This window comes from Puntigrus tetrazona, chromosome 15 (genome assembly GCF_018831695.1).
Source record: "Puntigrus tetrazona isolate hp1 chromosome 15, ASM1883169v1, whole genome shotgun sequence".
NCBI lineage: Eukaryota > Metazoa > Chordata > Actinopteri > Cypriniformes > Cyprinidae > Puntigrus > Puntigrus tetrazona.
Genome location: NC_056713.1, coordinates 1,348,201 through 1,367,802, shown reverse-complemented (window position 1 = coordinate 1,367,802; position 19,602 = coordinate 1,348,201). Strand labels below are relative to the sequence as shown.

Here is a 19,602-nt window from a genome sequence, read left to right as displayed (position 1 = left end):
ATTATTGTTCTTAATAACATGAATGAGATGTATGTAAAATGTAAATATTTAACATGACAGAAAGCACACAGTTTTGTTTATTAGTAGTAACATTAGTAATAATAATACTACAGAGAACTCTAGCTAAATCATATAATTCACATATTTGAACCTTTATTTTGAAATACGGGTTTCGCTTTCGATGTACTTTCGATTTAAACCAGAGATTGTTTAAATCAACCTTTGAATATCTATTAAATAATTGTATCAGCTGTATTATTTAAAATAAACGCATTTCAGCGTTTGGCATTCTTAAAGAGTGATATATGATTTTAGAAATTCTAACCGATTTATTTCTTGTGTCGAAAGTGCTGCGCTAAAATCGAACGGGTTACTGTCATTGGAAGGAGAATGCCATGCCGCTTTTCTTAAATCCCCGTAAAGTTGCGTTTGATTTCAGTGTTGTTCAGTTTGTTTGTGTGGGTAGTTTAGTGGTCTAGGTAGTTTTTGTTGACTGTGTCGCGAGTGTCATGTCAGTGTACAGACCCCTGGTGTGTTTGCTCAGGCACGGGACAGCAGCAGCGCGGGTCTACAGGACAGTCACCACCTGGTCACCTGTAGGAGCCGCTTTCAATGCCAGAGCTCAGAGGAGACTAGACCTCTTCCAACAAAATGTGGTACGGACCTGTCTAATTTAAATTTTCCGGTTGTCTTTTAATGGATTAAATAGAAACTGTGCGTCTGTCAGGGGCTGTTTGGTGTCCCGGAGCTCAGCTCTGTGGAGGGCTTTGAGGTGGTCCAGAACAGAGCCCTGCAGGAGACCGAGCAGCTGGTGGAGGAGGCCTGTCGCTGCCCTCCAGGAGTCCAGACTGTGGACATATTTGACAAACTCTCAGACAGCCTGTGCAGAGTGGCAGACATGGTAAACATGCTTGGTATAAATAAATAACGGGCTGAAAACGAGGGCTTCAGATTGTCTCCTCATTTGAACTCGTTATTTCGTCTCTTAAGCTTACCCAAGTCTAAATGGCTTTTTATTATCAATTTAACTTTTTAACCTTGCTTAATTTTATATATATATATATATATATATATATATATATATATATATATATATATATATAGGTAGTATATTTGCCACACTGACATGACAAAAATGTTTCTTGAGCACTGAATAATTAAAGTAGAATTAATTCTGAACAATAATGTGCCACTGAGTAATTACATTTCAAAATGCATTCAAACAGTGAAGAGTTATTTTCACATTAATGGATATATTAGAATCAATAAATTCAGCCTTGATAAGCATGAGACTTCTTTTAAGAACTCAAACGTTTGTCCAGTAAAAATAAATAATTATATATATATCTCTCATGAAACGGATCAAATATCCTTCTTTGTATGTGTATATATTTTCATCATTCTATAAGATCTATATAATTTTTATCATTTCTTTTTGTTTGGTTTTGTAGGCAGACTTCATTAAAGTGGCACACCCAGACTCATCATACAGAGAGGCTGCAGAAAGGACTTGTATAAACATTGGCACTATGGTGGAGAGGTGGGCCTTGAATTTATATCCACTTATTTTTCATATTTTTACTTTCTGAGATTTTTATGGATTTCAATCTGTCCTATAGGCTCAATACCAATGTTGAATTGTGTAAGAGCTTGAAGGATTTGCTGGATAACGAGGAGATCATCTCAAAACTGGACCAAGAAACAAGGTATAAATCAGACCTTCACTTCCATTTGAATATATAAACTCATAAGATGTTGTGATGCAGATGTTATACACACATATACATACATACATATATATATATATATATATATATATATATATACACATATATATCCTCGTATATATCTAGGGGCATATATATATATGTAATATATATATATATAATATATATAATAAAAAATATATTGTTACCTCTGACGGTCACATCAATCCCCTGATCCAGAAAAGCACAAACGCAGTCTTGAATAAATATCTTTCATTTATTTAAGAACAGAAGAATAACAGAGGAAGCAAATCTTCAGGAGAGGGCAAGGCCAACATAATAAACAAAACTCTCTAACTACGTTGAAAATTATAAATAACAGAGTCTTACCTTACTCCCTAACTAATAGAAACATAGGCAAAATCTCCATTTCAAAGAAAATGGCACCCTCTCCCTACCGCTTCCTAAAGACAAACAAATCAAATCAAACACCAGAGCATCCACACGCTCTCCCATAGTTCGCGAGAGAACAATTCACTTACAATACTAGGAGATAAAGACCATAATCGGCCGCCCTAAGTAACAGCACTTTCTGGATCAGGGAAAAGAGTGAACACGTAGCCGTCAGCCTCCATCATGGTTCCTCTGCGATCTTATGCAGAGCGCTGATCAACGATAAGCATCAGCTGGGCCCCAATTAACAATCTGCAATAAAGAAAGAAAGAGGAAGAGAGAAAGAAAGACATGCAACACCAAACATGCCCAATAGGTGACATCACCCTCTCAAGATCGCACATTACCCAAATACGTCTGCAGGATGTAACATATATATATATATATATATACACACACACACACACACACACACACACACACACACACACACACACACACATGGTTACATATTATTATTTATTTAAAAATATGTATATATTTTTTAAAAATGCTAATTTGTTTTATTCATGCAGAAGAGTGGCTGAACTGTTTATGTTTGACTTTGAGATAAGCGGAATACATCTAGATCAAAAAAAGGTCTACATTTATTAATTATTAACAATTTTTTTTACTGATTTCAATGTACTTAATTTCTTCTGTGCACTTCATGATTATGTGTGTTTTTCACAGAGGAAAGAGGCCGTGAACTTGAACGTGAAGCTGCTGGATCTGAGCAATCAGTTTCTCATGAGCTGCCACATGCCCAACAGAATAGAGAAGAGAGCTCTTCCTGAACACATTCACCAGCACTTCATCAGAGAGGGGAAATATATTCAGATCGGGGGCCTGAATGCAGACTCGCCTGATGATCTGGTAAATCACTGCTTAATTAGCAGAAACCGATTGAAAGATTGATTGAAATTAGATTGTTGTAACATTTTAGGTTTCTTTTTTTGTGGAGTAACTAGTGGGTTTTTTTGATGTGTGCACATATTTTTCAGGTGAGGGAGGTTGCATACAAAGTTTTTCTCTATCCGAATGCAAATGTGATGCACATACTTGAGGAACTTCTGTCCTGTAGAGATAAACTGGCTCGCTTGGTTGGTTATGAATCTTATGCGCATAGAGCATTAAAAGGAACCATGGCCAAAAGCCCAGGTAGACAACGTTTCTGATTATATTTTAAGTAGTATTATATTTTTAAGTTAACTCGTTTTTTGTAATGTCTGTTTCTCCACAGAGGCAGTTATGAGTTTTTTACAGCAGATAACAGACAAGCTCACAGACAGGTTGAGTTCCCTTTTTTTATATTTTGTCAACTGCTTTAAGCCACAGGTCTATAATAATAAGTATATGTTGAAAAATTTATATATATATATATATATATATATATATATATATATATATATATATATATATATATATATATATATATATAATATATATATATTATATAGAATGTAATTGTAGCAGGTGCCACTAGGTGTCACTGTCAACCATGTTATATATGCCATTGTGGCAATAATAAGGAAACTGGTGGCTTGGATTGGAAAAAAATAGATATATAAGATGCTTGTATAGTGTACATATTTTGTAATGTATGTATGATATATGAGCAAATATTTTTTTTTAACTTTAGGACTCAGAAGGATTTTGAAATGATGAAGGAAATGAAGACAAAACTTAACCCGAGAAATCCTGTAAGCAATGAATTATCTCTGATATTTTGATATCCATATCATCTAATTATTGTATCATGTTGAAAAAAATATTAGACACTTTCTAATACCTGCTTGTTTAAATGAGAAATTGCTGTAGAATTAACCAGAATTAAATCTTTCTGTAGGAGCTAATGCCATGGGACCATCCATATTTCAGTGGTGTGATACGTGCAGAAAGGTATGAGACAGATACATTTTCTTATATCAAAAATACTTCTCCTAAAATAAACTGCAGTTCTGTTCAAAAGTTTGATCATTTTTATTATTATTATTATTATTATTATTATTATTATTATTTTTATTCAGAAAGGATGTATTAAATTCTAATTCTACTATTCTAATTAAAGGGAATCCTGTTATTTTTATTCTTAACTTTTTATTTATTAAAGAATCATAAAAGCTACTACTAAAGCATCACCTGTTCAAAAAATAATAAGCAGCATACCTGTTTCTGGAGGATCATGTGACACTAAAGAGTAATGGTGTTAAAAAATTTTGCTTTCCCAACACACATGAATAATATTTTAAAAGTATATTAAAATATAAAATATTTATTTTTAATTCATTTTTACAATGTCATGATTTCTTTTTGGTTTTGATCCAATAAATGCAGACTGAATGATAACGAGACTTCTTTTTAAAAACATCAAAACCTTACTGATCAAAACTGACATAAATATATATATATATATATATATATATATATATATATATATATATATATATATATATATATATATATATATATATATATGAATGAGTGGGTGTTTGTTTATAATAAATAAATACGAAGATGTCTGTGCTTATTTCCACAGTCTTTAAATGTAGCTTTTGTAGTCTTCTCTCTGTGAGTAAAATTTGTTCATTGATGTTCTGCCTTTATTAAAATGGCATGCTGTGTTTTGTTGTTACAGATTCAACATAGAGCCAAGTCTGTACAGTCCATACTTCTCACTGGGAGCGTGTATGGAAGGTCTGAATGGTCTTTTCACGCAGCTGTATGGAGTATCTCTGCTGGCTGAGCAGCCCAGTGTGGGAGAGGTCTGGAGTGAAGATGTGCGCAAGCTGGTGAGATCACACGCCTGTGCTCCATTATCAATCCCACTGGGCTGAAATGAGCGCTCGTCTTCAGGGCAGGTCAGCTTCGTTTCTAAGGTCACTTGACCTTTTGAATTGTTCCTTCAGGCTGTGGTGCACGAAACAGAGGGACTGCTGGGATATATCTACTGTGACTTCTTCTACAGACCAGACAAACCTCACCAGGTAAAGAAGCACTCCAAAACGTAACTCAAATTAGTATTCGTTATACAAAACTATACAATTATTCACTCAATTTATTCAAATACATTGATTCATTATGGCAATGAAAAATCACTGTCTTTATGAGGGAGTCACTGAATAATTCACTCGATTGGTTCATTCAGAAACACTGATTTATTAGGGGAAAAAGGTACAATCTTGTGATTCATTGAATCATTCATTCAACTAATTAATTTAAAACACTTTTTTGTTAAGTAAAAGACCATTTAACTTACTAAGGCACAGAATCGAATCAATTCATTCAAAAACACTGATTCAGAAAAGAAAGAGTTTACTATCTATCTGAGTGAGCCTTTTAATCATTTTGTTAGGAAACATTGATTCATTAAGAGAATTTACTGTCTTTATGGGGAAGTCATTGAATAATTCACTTGAGTGGTTCATTCAGAAACACTGATTTATTAAGGGAAAAAATTACAACTTTTATAAGTGATTCATTCAACTAATTCATTTAGAAAAACTTTTTCATTAAGGAAAGGACCGTTTAACTTACTAAGTCACTGAATCATTTATTAAATGCATTCAAAAACACTAAACATTTTTCTTTCTATATGTGATAGATTAAATCTAATGATCAATTTGTTAAAAACAAAAAAACTGATTCATTCAGGAAAGAAAAAACGAGAGTCATTGAATGATTCACTCAAGTGCTGTATTTAAAAACTCTGATTCATTAGGAAAAGAAACAAGTTGCTATGAATACGAGGCATTGACTGAATTTGTTTACTTAAATTCATTCAAAAACGCTGATTGATTACAGAAAGAAACAAGTTACATGTATTAACAAATATATTTAGTGACTCACTGAGTCATTTTGTCAATTTGTTCGAACACATTGATTCATTAAGGAATAAAACAGACTTATTTCAGAATTATATGTATTTTTTTAATTGCAGTCTGTGAGTTTTGATCAATCCTGTTTTATTTTGTGTGTCGCTCAGGACTGCCACTTCACCATCCGAGGCGGGAGGCAGCTTGAAGACGGGCAATATCAGCTGCCGAAGGTGGTCCTGATGCTGAACCTGCCTCATCCCACACGGTCTGCTCCCACATTGCTCAGCCCGGGCATGATGGAAAATCTCTTCCATGAGATGGGCCATGCCATGCACTCCATGCTGGGACGCACCCGCTACCAACATGTGACAGGTACGATACGATTCAGCTACTAAAATCAGCTCCTTTGGTTCAGGTGTTCAGCTTTAAAATGTACATGGAGCAGCACCACTGTATTGTTTCTCTCTGTAGGAACGCGGTGTGCCACTGATTTTGCAGAGGTACCATCTATCCTAATGGAATATTTTGCCACAGACTATCGTGTGATTAGTCAGTTCGCTCGCCATTATCAGACCGGACAGGTACACTACAGTACTTATTTAGTCATGTTAGTTATAGCAAAACTCATTTTGGAGACATACTGTTAAGTTATTCTATTACGCCAAATCTTCTGAAGAAACTCTGTGTTCATTTTTGAATAAGCAGTACATTTAAAATTAAAATTTGATGTGTTTTTGGAATCTGAATCAATATCTTTACTCACAGCCTTTGCCGCAAAGCATGGTGGCCCGTCTTTGTGAGTCCAAGAAGGTCTGTGGTGCAGCTGACACCCAACTTCAGGTAACATCTCGTTTTTGAAGTTTAAATTAAAACAAAAAGTTTCATAAGAGAGAGAGAACTATTCTTTTTAAAATTCATTTGCAGGGTCGTACCTCAAGTATGCATTTATATAGAAAATTTTGGTAAAAATAATGTTACTTTTAGAATTTAACATTTATTAATGTTGTTAGGATATTGATATTTTCTGCTTCCCAAGGTAATGCTAATAAAAAAGTGGTGTTAAACAACATATAATACAACATAAATGGTTTGCTCTAAACTCTGTTCTTTTTAGGTTTTCTATGCTGTCCTGGATCAGGTTTATCATGGAAAACCACAAAATCAATCAACGACGGGCATCATGATAGATATGCAGAAGAAGTATTATGGCCTGCCATATGTCACCAACACAGTAAGTGTTTCATTTAAATTAAATAATTAGTTTATGTTTTATTTAGTTTTTCTGTCAATTACAGTTTCTACAAAAATAAGTATGGTATAAGATAAAGGAAATCTTTCCTTAGACATTATGCATGGTCTTAAGTATAACTTTGAATTATGCAAGTTATTAAAGGCTGCTTAAAAATCTGTTTCACGAAAAGCACATCTACCTCATGTAGGTGGTCTGTTGCCCTGAAATGAAGTGATCCGTTGCCGTTATTGAAGTTAATGAATGTTTAGGAACCATTCCTTGACTAATCCTTAATAACATCTTATACTCCCGCTCCTGAAGTACAAAAACACATCAACGCACCAAGGCAGTTTACTTTTGGCCCGCTTCCTGCCGTGTGGTTTTCTATATCTTTCACAGACACTGCACGGTTAAAGGATTAAAATGCTTTTCTCCGCTCTCCGGCCCTTTTCGGGGGCCTTTTCTGCAATAACAAAGCAGAGATATACTTTGAAGAAGCACTCCCCGGGGGAAATATTTGAAACTCCTCTCTCCGAGTCTTTTTTTGGAAAGGGAAAATGCTTTTCTCAGCTCTTCGGCAGCTGTAGAAATGGCCGCTCTGAGAGCTGGAGCGACGTAAAACACATATTTTATTTCAGAATGGCCTTCATAAACCGTTCATCCTGGCCTGTAATTATGTGGAGTCGCTGGGAATCAGGCCTCCCCCCAACTCTAAATATTCCCTTCTCTCTTTAATTGCTTTAGCCATAATGTCTTTACCATGCTCTAAATCACCCAGCTTCCCCCTTTTTATCCGTTATTACCGCCTCTCACGGGAACGCAGCTAATAGTATGCCTGTGTGTCTTTCGTTCCTGTAGGATGCGTGTTTTAGTGACTATTAAAGAACAACTGAAAGCTTTCCTCAGCCCACATGAGGCCGTAAAACCCTCCGCATGCTCTCTTGTTGAAGAGTGACAGCTGTTTTGACGCACCATTTTGTTGCGGTAAAGAAATAAAACCAGATATTTACCTGGAAGATTTTTCATTACTTGCTTGAGAACATTTTTATTGATTCCTCAGTTCAGTGTGTACAACAAAATCAACAAAAAAGCATAAATTTGATCATCCACTTGGTAGAAGTCTCATTGCAAAAAATAACATCCCTCTAAAATAACGAGCCCTGCAATTTGGGGTTTGGGTCCTTTCATATCGGGGTTTGTTCAAATCGCTGCCCCCCAATATGAATAATAATAGTGATGCCTGACCACTAATAAAGATTGCAGCCGATGATGGAGATGGTTAATGATTCACAGAGAGGGCTGAACTTACTCTTGTTTGACGTTTGTTGACACTGATTCGTTTTACTAGAGCTTTAATAGTGTTCTGGAAGATAATGTCAGCTGTTAGAAACGCGGACCAGATGGGAGTTCTTGTCCTGTTGGTAACATTCGGGAACATTCGCACACAGCATTACATTCCTTTGGCTACAGAGACACGCAATGGGATGTTAAGAACAAGTCCAAAAAGCATGGTCATACCATGTTGGATTTATTCATTTAAGGTCTTTACGTAAAGTTCTTTGAATGTGAAATTCTTCTAAACCTGCACTTCGAGTATCTTCTGGCCAGCAGCCTGACAGGACCCATCCGCAGTGGAAATATTTCCATAACCGAATGCAGATTTTAGACGAGTGTTGATAGTCAAGTAGCTGCTCTGCTTTGCTAATGTTTGGCTTTCGGATGTTACGTCCCTGCAGGAGTGCATTTGAGCTTACTGAAGTCATTAAGGGCCATATGGGTTATGTCTTGCTGATGCTCTGGGGCTCAACTCGGTATTATAACAGCAGTTTCACCTTCTCCGACCATAATGTGTCTCTCACAGTGCTGTTTACACAACCCTGGCTCTCTTCAACAGCTTTCCAGAGGAACACTTAACACACACACATTCTGCATCGGAGCAGACTGACCGGCATAAGAGCCAGATGTCTTTGCTGAGTCCCTAATGCGAGTCCCTGATAGCATGATAGCAATGCTTTTATAAGGTACTAACAAAAGTAGATATGCGTCACGTGTATCTGTAAAATCACTTGCACTTACAGTAGAAGAGTGGAGAAGTGTGCCCCAGGCCCTGTGAAGGGAGCAAATACCATTAATTGTAAATGGCCATTTGTTGTAATTGAGCTTTTTGTTTTTCTTGGATTGTTTTGTTTTTGAGGTTTTTTTGGCTTGCTTTGACTTTCTTAGCTTTTTCCTTTTTTTTATATTGTATGTTTTGTTGTTTCATGTTTTCATCATTTCTGTTTGTTTTCTCACCTGGATTTTGTCCTTTTTAGTTGAAGACAAATAAAAAACAAAGCAAGAAACAAACCAAACCAAGGGTTTGTTTTTTTTATTTGTCTTTCTTTTGTTTCAAGCTTTGTTTTTGTTGATATTTTGTTTGTTGGTTATTATATATTTATTTATTTTTTTCTTTGTTCATTTCATGCCTTGTTGTTTGTTTTGGTTTATTTGATTTATTTGTTTTCTATTCTGTTGTTTTTGTGTTTGGTTTTTCTATTTGTTTGTTTCTTGTATAGTTATTTTTTTGTCTTCATTTTGTCTCTTCGTTTGTTTGTTACAGTTTTGTTTGGGTTTTTTTTTTATTTAGTGATGCACTAAATTAAAACAATGATACTTTTATTTTTGGTTCTTGCAGAGACTGAGTACCAATATTTTCATTGCTTTTAAATTTGTGGTTTTAAATATTGGGTACAGAAACCATATAATAATAATTAACTGGTTAACTTAATTTGTCTGTCTTCTTTCTTTGGTTTGACTTCATATACTTTTTTTCACTTAATTATGCCCACTAAAATACATTTTACATATTTTTGTTAGTTTCGCTTTTTTTTTGCTCTATGGTACATTTTTTTTATTTAATAGCATTAGAGCTGCTCCATCACATAGGTGTATGCATATGCATTTTGCTAGTTATAAATCTCTTCACTGTGATATTTTCAGGAAATCGTGTTTTCTTTAGTTTTTTTTTTTAATCTGAAACATCCATTTCAAAGCCACCAACACTCATGAAGCAAGCCGAAGCTCATGTATTTGTACTGGTGCAGAATGAGACGGACAAGTACATCCTTGCGCATTTGACACAGGCTTTGGCTTTCATCAGAAAGTCGTGCATGCTTGTGATTGGAAATGATGTTTTAAGCGAATGGCCATGAACATTTTCTGCACAATTTAGTTTTAATCCGAATGATGCATGCTAAGTGAGCGAACATCAATAAAGATCACACAACAGAAGCGCTCTCTCTATACCGCACACATCCGCTAAACAGGCATTAATTGTATACGTTTGCTAACTCCATTCTGTTGCCTGACATTTTATTGGAATATGGCTGTGAGGTATCAGAGTTTGTTCATGAGCCCAGTAACGGACCTGATACCGAAACCAGTACCGGTGCGTCTCTAGTTTAGTTTGTTACCAGGTTTGGGTTGTTGGGCTTTTTAAGTTTTGTTTGTTTTGGTTAGATTAGGTTTCTTGATTTTTAATTTTTTTTTTTTTTTTGGGTTTCTTTTTGCTGTTTTGTTTCTTAATTTGGTTTGGGCAGGTTTGTTTGTTTTATGCTAAAACGACATCGATGTTTGAACTTGTCTGTTTTGTGTTTTATTCATCAGATATGGTGCGAGTCAAATGTTTTAAGGGGGATTTTGAGATACATTCAGTCAAATTCAGTTATGCGTCCTGCATGAGTACCTGGGCTGTGTCAAGATAACGTGAGATTCGAAGAATAGAAACTGTTTAAGTATTGTAGATTTGAATGGCATCCACTTAACATTCAGTGTCTTCGTCACACCTGTAATGACAGTGATGAAAAATGTCTTTCTTTGTTCAGTATATCCAAAACCAGTCACACCCGGACCATCTTACTTGCCGACTTCATGAACCCAGACTCCCGGTTAGATTAGCAGTAGCTATAAACTGATATTATCATATAAAAACAGGGTTGTTGCCCCTATTTACTGTCATATCAAGCATAGTGTGCTCGGTTCATTTCCTGCAGGGATAATGGTAAGAGCGGGTGTCTAAGCACGTCTTCATCCCTCAGCGATGTGTTTGAACTACTGAGCTCTTTCAACACAAGTCTAGCCTGTGTTTTAACAGCAAAATACTTCCCTAACTTACACCCACCCAAAACATTATCACGCTCTTTCATTTAGCTCAGAGTAAAACAGCCACGGGAATAGGCTTTGCACCATTTGCGCTCTGGGAATGTAAATATTTAGCGACGAATACGGTCCCAAAGGCATTGTGCGGCAATAACTTGACTCTTCCATTTAATTGGGCCACAGTCGCAGCCGAGATATTGAATGTTGTTGGCATCAGCATGTTTCCAGGTTAGAAAATAACTTGGCAAGCTTTTACAGAGATGTAACAGGAATATTCCTACGGCAGCTAAGTTCACCTGCACCTGTCTCTGCAGGCCTGGCAGCTGAGGTTCAGTCATCTTGTCGGCTACGGGGCGAAATACTACTCGTACCTGATGTCACGGGCCGTGGCCTCCATGCTGTGGAAGCAGTGTTTCTACAAAGACCCTCTCAACAGGTTTGTGAAAGACACGTGCATTAGATGTAAAGCTCGGTTTTTTCCAATAGTCCAGACATTTTACTAACAGTAAGTAACTTTGCAACTACATGTCAGCTAGCAGCCATTAGAGTATTAGTAGACTCTCTGCTTAATAACTTATAACACTTTATTTTGATGGGTCCACGACATACTGACTATGAGAAACTTGGCAGTTATATGTCAACTCATTCTACTAACCTTAAATCTACCATAACAGTCTACTCTGAGAGTTAGTAGACATGTAGTTGCTTATTTCAGCTGACATTAGTTACAAAGCTTTTATAGAAATGTTATAAGGTGGAAAAAATGAAATAAATGTCATTTTCATTGTTGTTTTTTTTAAATGTTATGGGGAAAAAAATGATAAATTATGGACGAAAAGATGAAATTGTTCCGAAAAAAGTAGCCATTCTTGTACTGTTTGGAGTTTATTACAACACCAAGTTGCCCAAACTGCCTCACAATATCACAATAAAATACGCAAAAAAACACACATAAATCACATAACATGGACTCGATTTAAAGTAGATAAACCTGGCTGCATCACAGCAACTCCTAATTAGTCTTTAAAAGATGTGCTTCTTTTAATCAAGTGGAAACGTTTGGTAACAAAATCTGACTAAAAGCCATAGCATTTTTACCTCTGAATATACCACAATGTCCGACTCGTTCACAACATCCAGTGCATGACGTGCATTTTGGTCTGGCACACAGACATATATACATAGATGTATACATAGATCTTTATGTAGCACGGCCCATAGAAACAGTCGCTAATGAGGCATCTCTCTGTGTTTATGTCTATAGGCATGTTTTTATTTATATATGTATGATACATATATGTATGATAAACCGTACAGTTTAAATGTGCGTGTCTGCTTAAAGTGGGCCAAAATAAAGATGTCCTCGAAGCTAAGAGGCACAGACTGAAAACCACAAAACTCCTGTTTTCCATTTCACAGGGTCTTTAAAAATACCAGGATATCTTAACTACTCTGCTGTGGTTTTACTCTTTAGCACTTTCTTTTGTTTGGACAGTTTTGGACATGTCAAGCAGGTAGAGAGGGAGCATAAGGGTTTATGGGCTTGGATTGTGGGAACGATGCTGGTAGTGTAAAGTAAACCTCTGTCTGCTCACGCTGTCGCAGGGAAACCGGAGAGCGTTACCGTAGAGAGATGCTGGCTCACGGGGGAGGGAAGGAGCCCATGCAGATGGTGGAAGGTAAGAAAAGAAGTCTGCGCTTGAGAGCACGAACAAGGTCTCAGTTCAGTCATTGTTGTTTCTTTGTTCCTTCAAGAGTCATCGTAAAGTTCATGTTCCTGGTGTTATACCTTGTGATTCATCAATGCATGTTATTACAAAAAATTGCCCCAGTAATGTCAGATTGTGTTTACCTGCAATAAACCATTGATAGATAGGTAGGTAGGTAGGTAGCTACTTGGCTGCTTGTATTTTCCACTCTTAATTTTACGGTTCGGGGGGGTTCTCCTCTGCACACCCTGTACCCCCTCCTCTGTCCCGGATCACAGTGGAACAAGAGCCACCCTAGAGAGAGCCTGTGGCCCAGGCCGTTTTTTATCTGCCAGGCTCCTCGCTCTGAGCTGGCCGGATACCAGGCCACTGGTGCTGAAAAGTCTAGGCTGGATTAGATGGCATAGCAGAGAGAGGAAAGTGACGGACTGACGGCCATGCTGACTGAAGCTCTGTGTTCCCCAGCCATGAGCGGCACAGAGGCGTCTTTCATGGCCCTCGGCTTTCCCAGGGACCTCTATTTTAGTGCCGAAGGACAGACTGAAAGAACAATACAGACTCGAGCACCTGGGCCGGGATGTGTTTTAGGACTGTAGCACACAGATGGTGACATGCGTGAGTTTTAGACACAGGATCACAGGAGGGTCAGGTTCAGCTTAGTCTTAAACAATCTTTAATGGGGTTTCATTGATATAGCGTTCATGTATCCACCAATAATCTATTACAAAGACAGGCAGATCTTATAAATCACTATGACAAACAATGGATTCTATTTTTCCTGAAAGTTTCAGTGGTTGATGCCGGGAAAATATATATATATTTTTTTTTACTTTTATACACTTAAAAAGTAAGTTTACAAAAAAAAACCAAAATATTTATCATTTTATATTAGTGTATTTATTTAATGGATTAAATAATGGCTTTATGTAGTGATAAATTATAGTTAGGTTTAAAAGTCCAGCATATAAGAATGATTTCTAAAGGTTCATGTGATACTGAACACTAAATTAATAGCTTCTGAAAATGTATTAAACACTTATATAGAAACTTTTTTTAAAATTGCAGGAATATTTGACAATATCACTATTTTTGCTGTGCTTTTTAGCAAATAATAAAAAAAAATTACTTATTTTTGCAAAAGAATATTTTTTTTTAAATTCTCTCACAATCCTGACTTTTTCTGAAACGGCTTAAACTCCGTAAACGTAGAACTGCAACTCGCAATTACAAAAAAAGTCAGAATTGTGAGATTAAAGTCACAATTTTATTACATTTCTGTAAAAATAGCATGCTTCCATCGTAACATACTAATAAAAAGATTAACCAAAAGTCAAAATTGTTAGATGCATACTCTGAGGGGAAAAAAAAGAAAAAAGTCTGAATTCTATTATATAAGCTATATTATAAATCCTATTGTTAACTTTTTTGCCAAAATGTTGAGCAGACCTCAAGGCACATGCTTCATATGCACGGTGGCATAATCCTTGAAACCTGAGCTTCCTTTATTATTTTTTTCCTCAAAGCTCTGAGACCTCCAGTTTTAATTACAGAGGCGATGATGAAGTAATTTCAGCCTTCAGGTAGATCATGAGCTTATTGCTTTCAACTCGTGACATGTTTCAAATAGTTACAAACGCAAGCGCACGTCAAAGCCGCGGAGGAACCAGAAAATCTCTTCATCTGCTGGGAGTGAAGCTGTAATTATCTTCTTAGTCTCGAAACATTGCTCAACCTAAGCACTATTCATAGAGCCCAGGACCACTGGAGTTTTAGGAGCGCACAACCAAACACTGAACTCGATCGGGTTGCATAAGACTTCGTATAGTGTCTTATGTCAAGTCCTCGTTTGACCTCGCGATAACCCTCTGCCGTTTCACATGAAACCCAAACCAGCGCTACCTGAGTCATGTTCTACCATGTCTGCGTGCCCACGTAACTGCGCAAGCTCAAGGTGTGGTGCGCGGCACAGGAGCCAAAGAATGGCGTTTATACAGGGATTAATTGAGGAGAGATGAGCCTGCCTCACTTTGATGCGTCTTTAGTTTCTTCATCTTTCATTCCCAGTCAGGAGCTCTTCTGACCAATCGCAGAGAGAGCCTCCTCATCCTCTTGTTCTGCTCGGATAAATAAAGCTCTCTGTGAAGGGAAGCTGTTTGAAAAGGCAAGTCGGACATTCGTTCTGTGGTTGACCTCCATTTCAAAACACACACAGCTGGATTGTTCAGGACATTTTGAACTAGAAAGTCCCTTTGATTCATAATAAAACACACACTGTGCACCTGCGCTGATAAATATGGTGACTCTAGTCCATCCTTCCTTGCAAACGTTTGATCCTGTCAGCCGTTTAATCATGTTCCCGTATAAAAAGGATTAATTATTCCTCAGCGTTAAGGTTAAACTTTAGTAGTGGGATTGTTTAAGACCTTTTGATCATTTGTTATAAGACCTCATAGCTTTTTCCACATAAAAAAATAACATTTTAAATATATATATATATATATATATATATATTATATATAGTATATATCATTACAAATTGTTTTGTATAATATTTGTGTGTGTGTGTGTGTGTGTGTATGATTTTTTCTATATGATATTTTCAAAAGTTTGTGTATGGTAAGATTTATTTAATAAGAATTGTTTATATTTATTTAAAATGGTTTTAATAGACTATTTGAGTATTGGGTATTATAAAATTATATTATTTTATTATTTAAAATAATTTTAATGTATTTAAAAACTATGTGCGTGAAATGTTTTTTAAAGTATTGCCTTTTTTTATAATACATCATTTTTGTTTCTTTTTACATTTAACAGTATAATATAGTATACGTTATTGTTCAAATGCTAGAGGATATATAAGAGTAGGTAGAGAAAGATTAATTATTAGTATTATTGAAACTCCTAGAATTGTGAAGTATTGTAAAATTGCATGCGAGTGTGTGCATGTGCATGCATAATTTTAATAACTATAATGGCTATAAAAATGTAAATAATTTACTACAAAAAAATCCTACATTTGACATATTAAACTATCACAGATAATAAGCACTTTTCAGTTTAAATATGCTGGTATTTGACATGAAGTATTGTAGTCGCAAGACATTCAAAAACTCAGATAAAAAAATAGTTCTTGCACGAAAATCTCTGGAACGAGATTAAATGCAATTAAAATGCATCAAAGGAAACAATAACGTAGTCCAACTCTTTAACTTCAGAAATGTAAAGCTCATTCCTGAACATCCATCTGATATTTTTTTTATTCTCACTGGATATGGCCTTAATTTGGTTTTAGAAAAGGGAAGAAATTGGATTGGGTTTTAGTCTAAATCCCCTCTAGAGTGAGCTCAGGAAATTGTCATCATTATAGAAAGTGCTATCGAAGCTGGAGACGTCTAGTCCTCGTGTGATCCATTCAGAGATTAAAGCAGTGGTCTTCAGCTCTCAACCAAACCTGTGGCTGTAGCGTTTACCTTGAAAAGAGAGTCCAAATCTACAGAGCCAATAAGAGGACATGATGATGATGATGATGATGATGATGAGGGAAAAACACATGAGATGGAATTAAAAAGACAATGTTTTTGCTCCGTTCCACCAATTCTTTGCACCTCCTAAGTGTCCTCCAAGAGACTGCTTCAGTGAGTGATCAGTGTAAGACGTGCAGAAGCGTCTCGGGGGAAATAATACGAGATAATATGAAGTAATACAAATGTTTTAATGCTTGGAGGAATGGAATACTTTCTTGGCAGGACACCACAGCTGTGAGAAAGCGCAATGTTTTTCGGGAATACAATAGCTTTACGAGATTTCGCATTATTTTGCAAGAGAATTGCAACATTTCCCAGGGGAATGCAATACTTTGACCAAGGAATGAAGTGGATGCAAACATTTTTCGGGGAGCGCAATACTTTTGCGGGAGAAAGTTTTCTCAAGGGAACACTTCATCATTTTTTGAGAGAATGCAAAGTTGCTCCGGGAACGCATCGCTGTCGCAAGATGATAACTACTTTTTATGAGCAAATGCGAACATTTTTTGGGATAGCGCAATACTTTCACGAAAGAATGGAAATGTTTTGCAAGCGAGCGCAAAGTTTCTTAAAACTTTTGCAAAAGAGTTTCTCAGCGGTTTTTGCAAAAGAACGAAAATGTTTTGCGAGGGAATGCAAAGCTTCTTGGTACTTTCGCGAAAGAAAGTGAACTTTTTCTCAAGACGATGCAGTAACTTTTCAAGAGAATGAAAATGTTTTGCAGGAGAATCTGAAGTCTCTTAGGGGAATGCGAAACTTTAGAGTTTGTCAGCTTTGGTGAAAGAATGAAAATGCATTTTCTCAAGACGATGCAGCAAATTTTCGAGAGAATATACTTTTTTTTCTAGGAATGCAATTTTTCTTTTCCCTATCACCATGTCCCTTCAGGGGCCCTGTACAAATCTGTATGTGGTGTATATATGTCATCAGAGGAGGAACATTTCATCAAATGAAGCCATATTGTGATTATGACCATATTTCAGATTTTCATCTCACCTTTTGGTACAGAATCACAATCAAATAATTGTAAAAGCAAATATTTACACTACTAATTCTACATGTCTTGTTAAATTAGCTTCATTGTATTATCTATTAATTTGAACTGAACATAGCAGGGTCAAAGCTGCATGAGATTTTAGTTCAGCCTATTACTGTCTCTCTCTCTCTCTCTCTCTCTCTCTCTCTCTCACTCTCTCTCACTCTGTCTCTCTCTCTCACTCTCTGTCTCTCTCTCTCTGTCTCTCTCACTCTCTGTCTCTCTCTCTCTCTCTCTCTCTCTCTCTCTCTCTCTCTGTCTCTCTCTCTCTCTCTCTCTCTCTCTCTCTCTCTCTCTCTCTCTCTCTCTCTCTCTCTCTCTCTCTCTCTCTCTCTCTCTCTCTCTCTCTCTCTCTCTCTCTCTCTCTCTCTCTCTCTCTCTCTCTCTCTCTCTCTCTCTCTCTCTCTCTCTCTCTCTCTCTCTCTCTCTCACTCTCTCTCTCTCTCTCTCTCTCTCTCTCTCTCTCTCTCTCTCTCTCTCTCTCTCTGTCTCTCTCTCTCTCTCTCTCTCTCTCTCTCTCTCTCTCTCTCTCTCTCTCTCTCTCTCTCTCTCTCTCTCTCTCTCTCTCTCTCTCTCTCTCTCTCTCTCTCTCTCTCTCTGTCTCTCTCTCTCTCTCTCTCTCTCTCTCTCTCTCTCTCTCTCTCTCTCTCTCTCTCTCTCTCTCTCTCTCTCTCTCTCTCTCTCTCTCTCTCTCTCTCTCTCTCTCTCTCTCTCTCTCTCTCTCTCTCTCTCTCTCTCTCTCTCTCTCTCTCTCTCTCTCTCTCTCTCTCTCTCTCTCTCTCTCTCTCTCTCTCTCTCTCTCTCTCTCTCTCTCTCTCTCTCTCTCTCTCTCTCTCTCTCTCTCTCTCTCTCTCTCTCTCTCTCTCTCTCTCTCTCTCTCTCTCTCTCTCTCTCTCTCTCTCTCTCTCTCTCTCTCTCTCTCTCTCTCTCTCTCTCTCTCTCTCTCTCTCTCTCTCTCTCTCTCTCTCTCTCTCTCTCTCTCTCTCTCTCTCTCTCTCTCTCTCTCTCTCTCTCTCTCTCTCTCTCTCTCTCTCTCTCTCTCTCTCTCTCTCTCTCTCTCTCTCTCTCTCTCTCTCTCTCTGTGTGTATGTGTTTTAGAGGTGACCCGTTCAGGAAAGAGGGGGAAGGGAGGAGGGCCTATTTACATTGGCAGCTCTACAAGGGGAAATGAGCAGACTTCAAAGCTCCAGCAGAGAGGAATTGTAAATCGAGTGTGCACAGTTTAGCAGGACGACATTGGCTGCGCTGATCTGGGCAGCAGCAGATACGTGTAAACCTGCGGAAGATGATATTGTCATATTATAATCTAGCGTTAGAAAGATAAAACCTCTGCCCTTTTAGATGCGGCTTCTCTGCCAGTGTAAATGCTGCTTGGATTTACAGCGCTTCTTTGAAGTTAACACTGTTTGATGCAAAGTATATGTAAAACATTTACCTAAACAAGTCATTGACATAGGAAAATTGTCCTGCTAAAGGTTTGACAGAGTGTCTGTGCATCTGTGTGTGTGTGTGTGTGTGTGTGTGTACTGGAATTTGCCCTTTTGTTTCATGTCCAGGCATGTTGCAGAAAAGACCCTCCATCGAGGACTTTGTGAACGCCCTCGTGTCTGATCTGGACCCTGACTTTGAAACCTTCATCATGGATTCAGAGAGCTGAGGGATTTTTCATAGCAGTATAACTTTATCTTCCTCACGGTACTCAGTCTGTACAACTGCCTGAACGAACAGCATTCATGTTTAGAGGAAGAAATGAATTTATAATCCAAAACTGTCTCACAACAGTGCACTGTGAGATTATTTATATATATATATATATATATATTGTGACGAGTCGGCTGCCCCTCCTCTTTATTGTCACCATCACCCCGTCCTTTGTTCGCCGCCCTTCACCAGGCTCCCGACGGGAGTGGGTGTGTTCGAGAGGAGGCGTGGTATCGGTCAGGTCAGCGGCGGCGTGTGACGGGCGCACCTGAAGGGGATTAGCCTTGTCACCGTCGCCGTTAAAT

At 37.3% G+C, this 19,602-nt stretch overlaps 1 protein-coding gene across 1 annotated transcript; it reads left to right on the top strand.

Moving 5' to 3' along the window:
• Window positions 1–205: 205 nt before the first annotated feature.
• mipepa (mitochondrial intermediate peptidase a) lies at window positions 206–19,510 on the top strand. The gene is made up of 19 exons (XM_043259963.1): window positions 206–656; window positions 728–901; window positions 1,452–1,540; window positions 1,620–1,706; window positions 2,675–2,738; window positions 2,832–3,014; window positions 3,143–3,299; window positions 3,382–3,430; window positions 3,781–3,841; window positions 3,988–4,040; window positions 4,777–4,930; window positions 5,048–5,125; window positions 6,124–6,328; window positions 6,428–6,537; window positions 6,722–6,796; window positions 7,071–7,187; window positions 11,639–11,760; window positions 12,930–13,003; window positions 19,153–19,510. Exons 1-19 carry the CDS (start codon window positions 510–512, stop codon window positions 19,251–19,253), a joined length of 2,100 nt encoding a protein of 699 aa, XP_043115898.1. The 5' UTR covers window positions 206–509; the 3' UTR covers window positions 19,254–19,510.
• The last annotated feature ends 92 nt before the right edge of the window (window positions 19,511–19,602 follow it).

Coding starts and splice junctions, on each gene's coding strand:
- mipepa (XM_043259963.1), top strand. CDS start 510: ATGTCAGTGTACAGACCCCTGGTGTGTTTGCTCAGGCACGGGACAGCA. Junction 1,707..2,674: donor AAACTGGACCAAGAAACAAG/GTATAAATCAGA, acceptor TTATTCATGCAG/AAGAGTGGCTGAACTGTTTA. Junction 3,842..3,987: donor AACTTAACCCGAGAAATCCT/GTAAGCAATGAA, acceptor ATCTTTCTGTAG/GAGCTAATGCCATGGGACCA.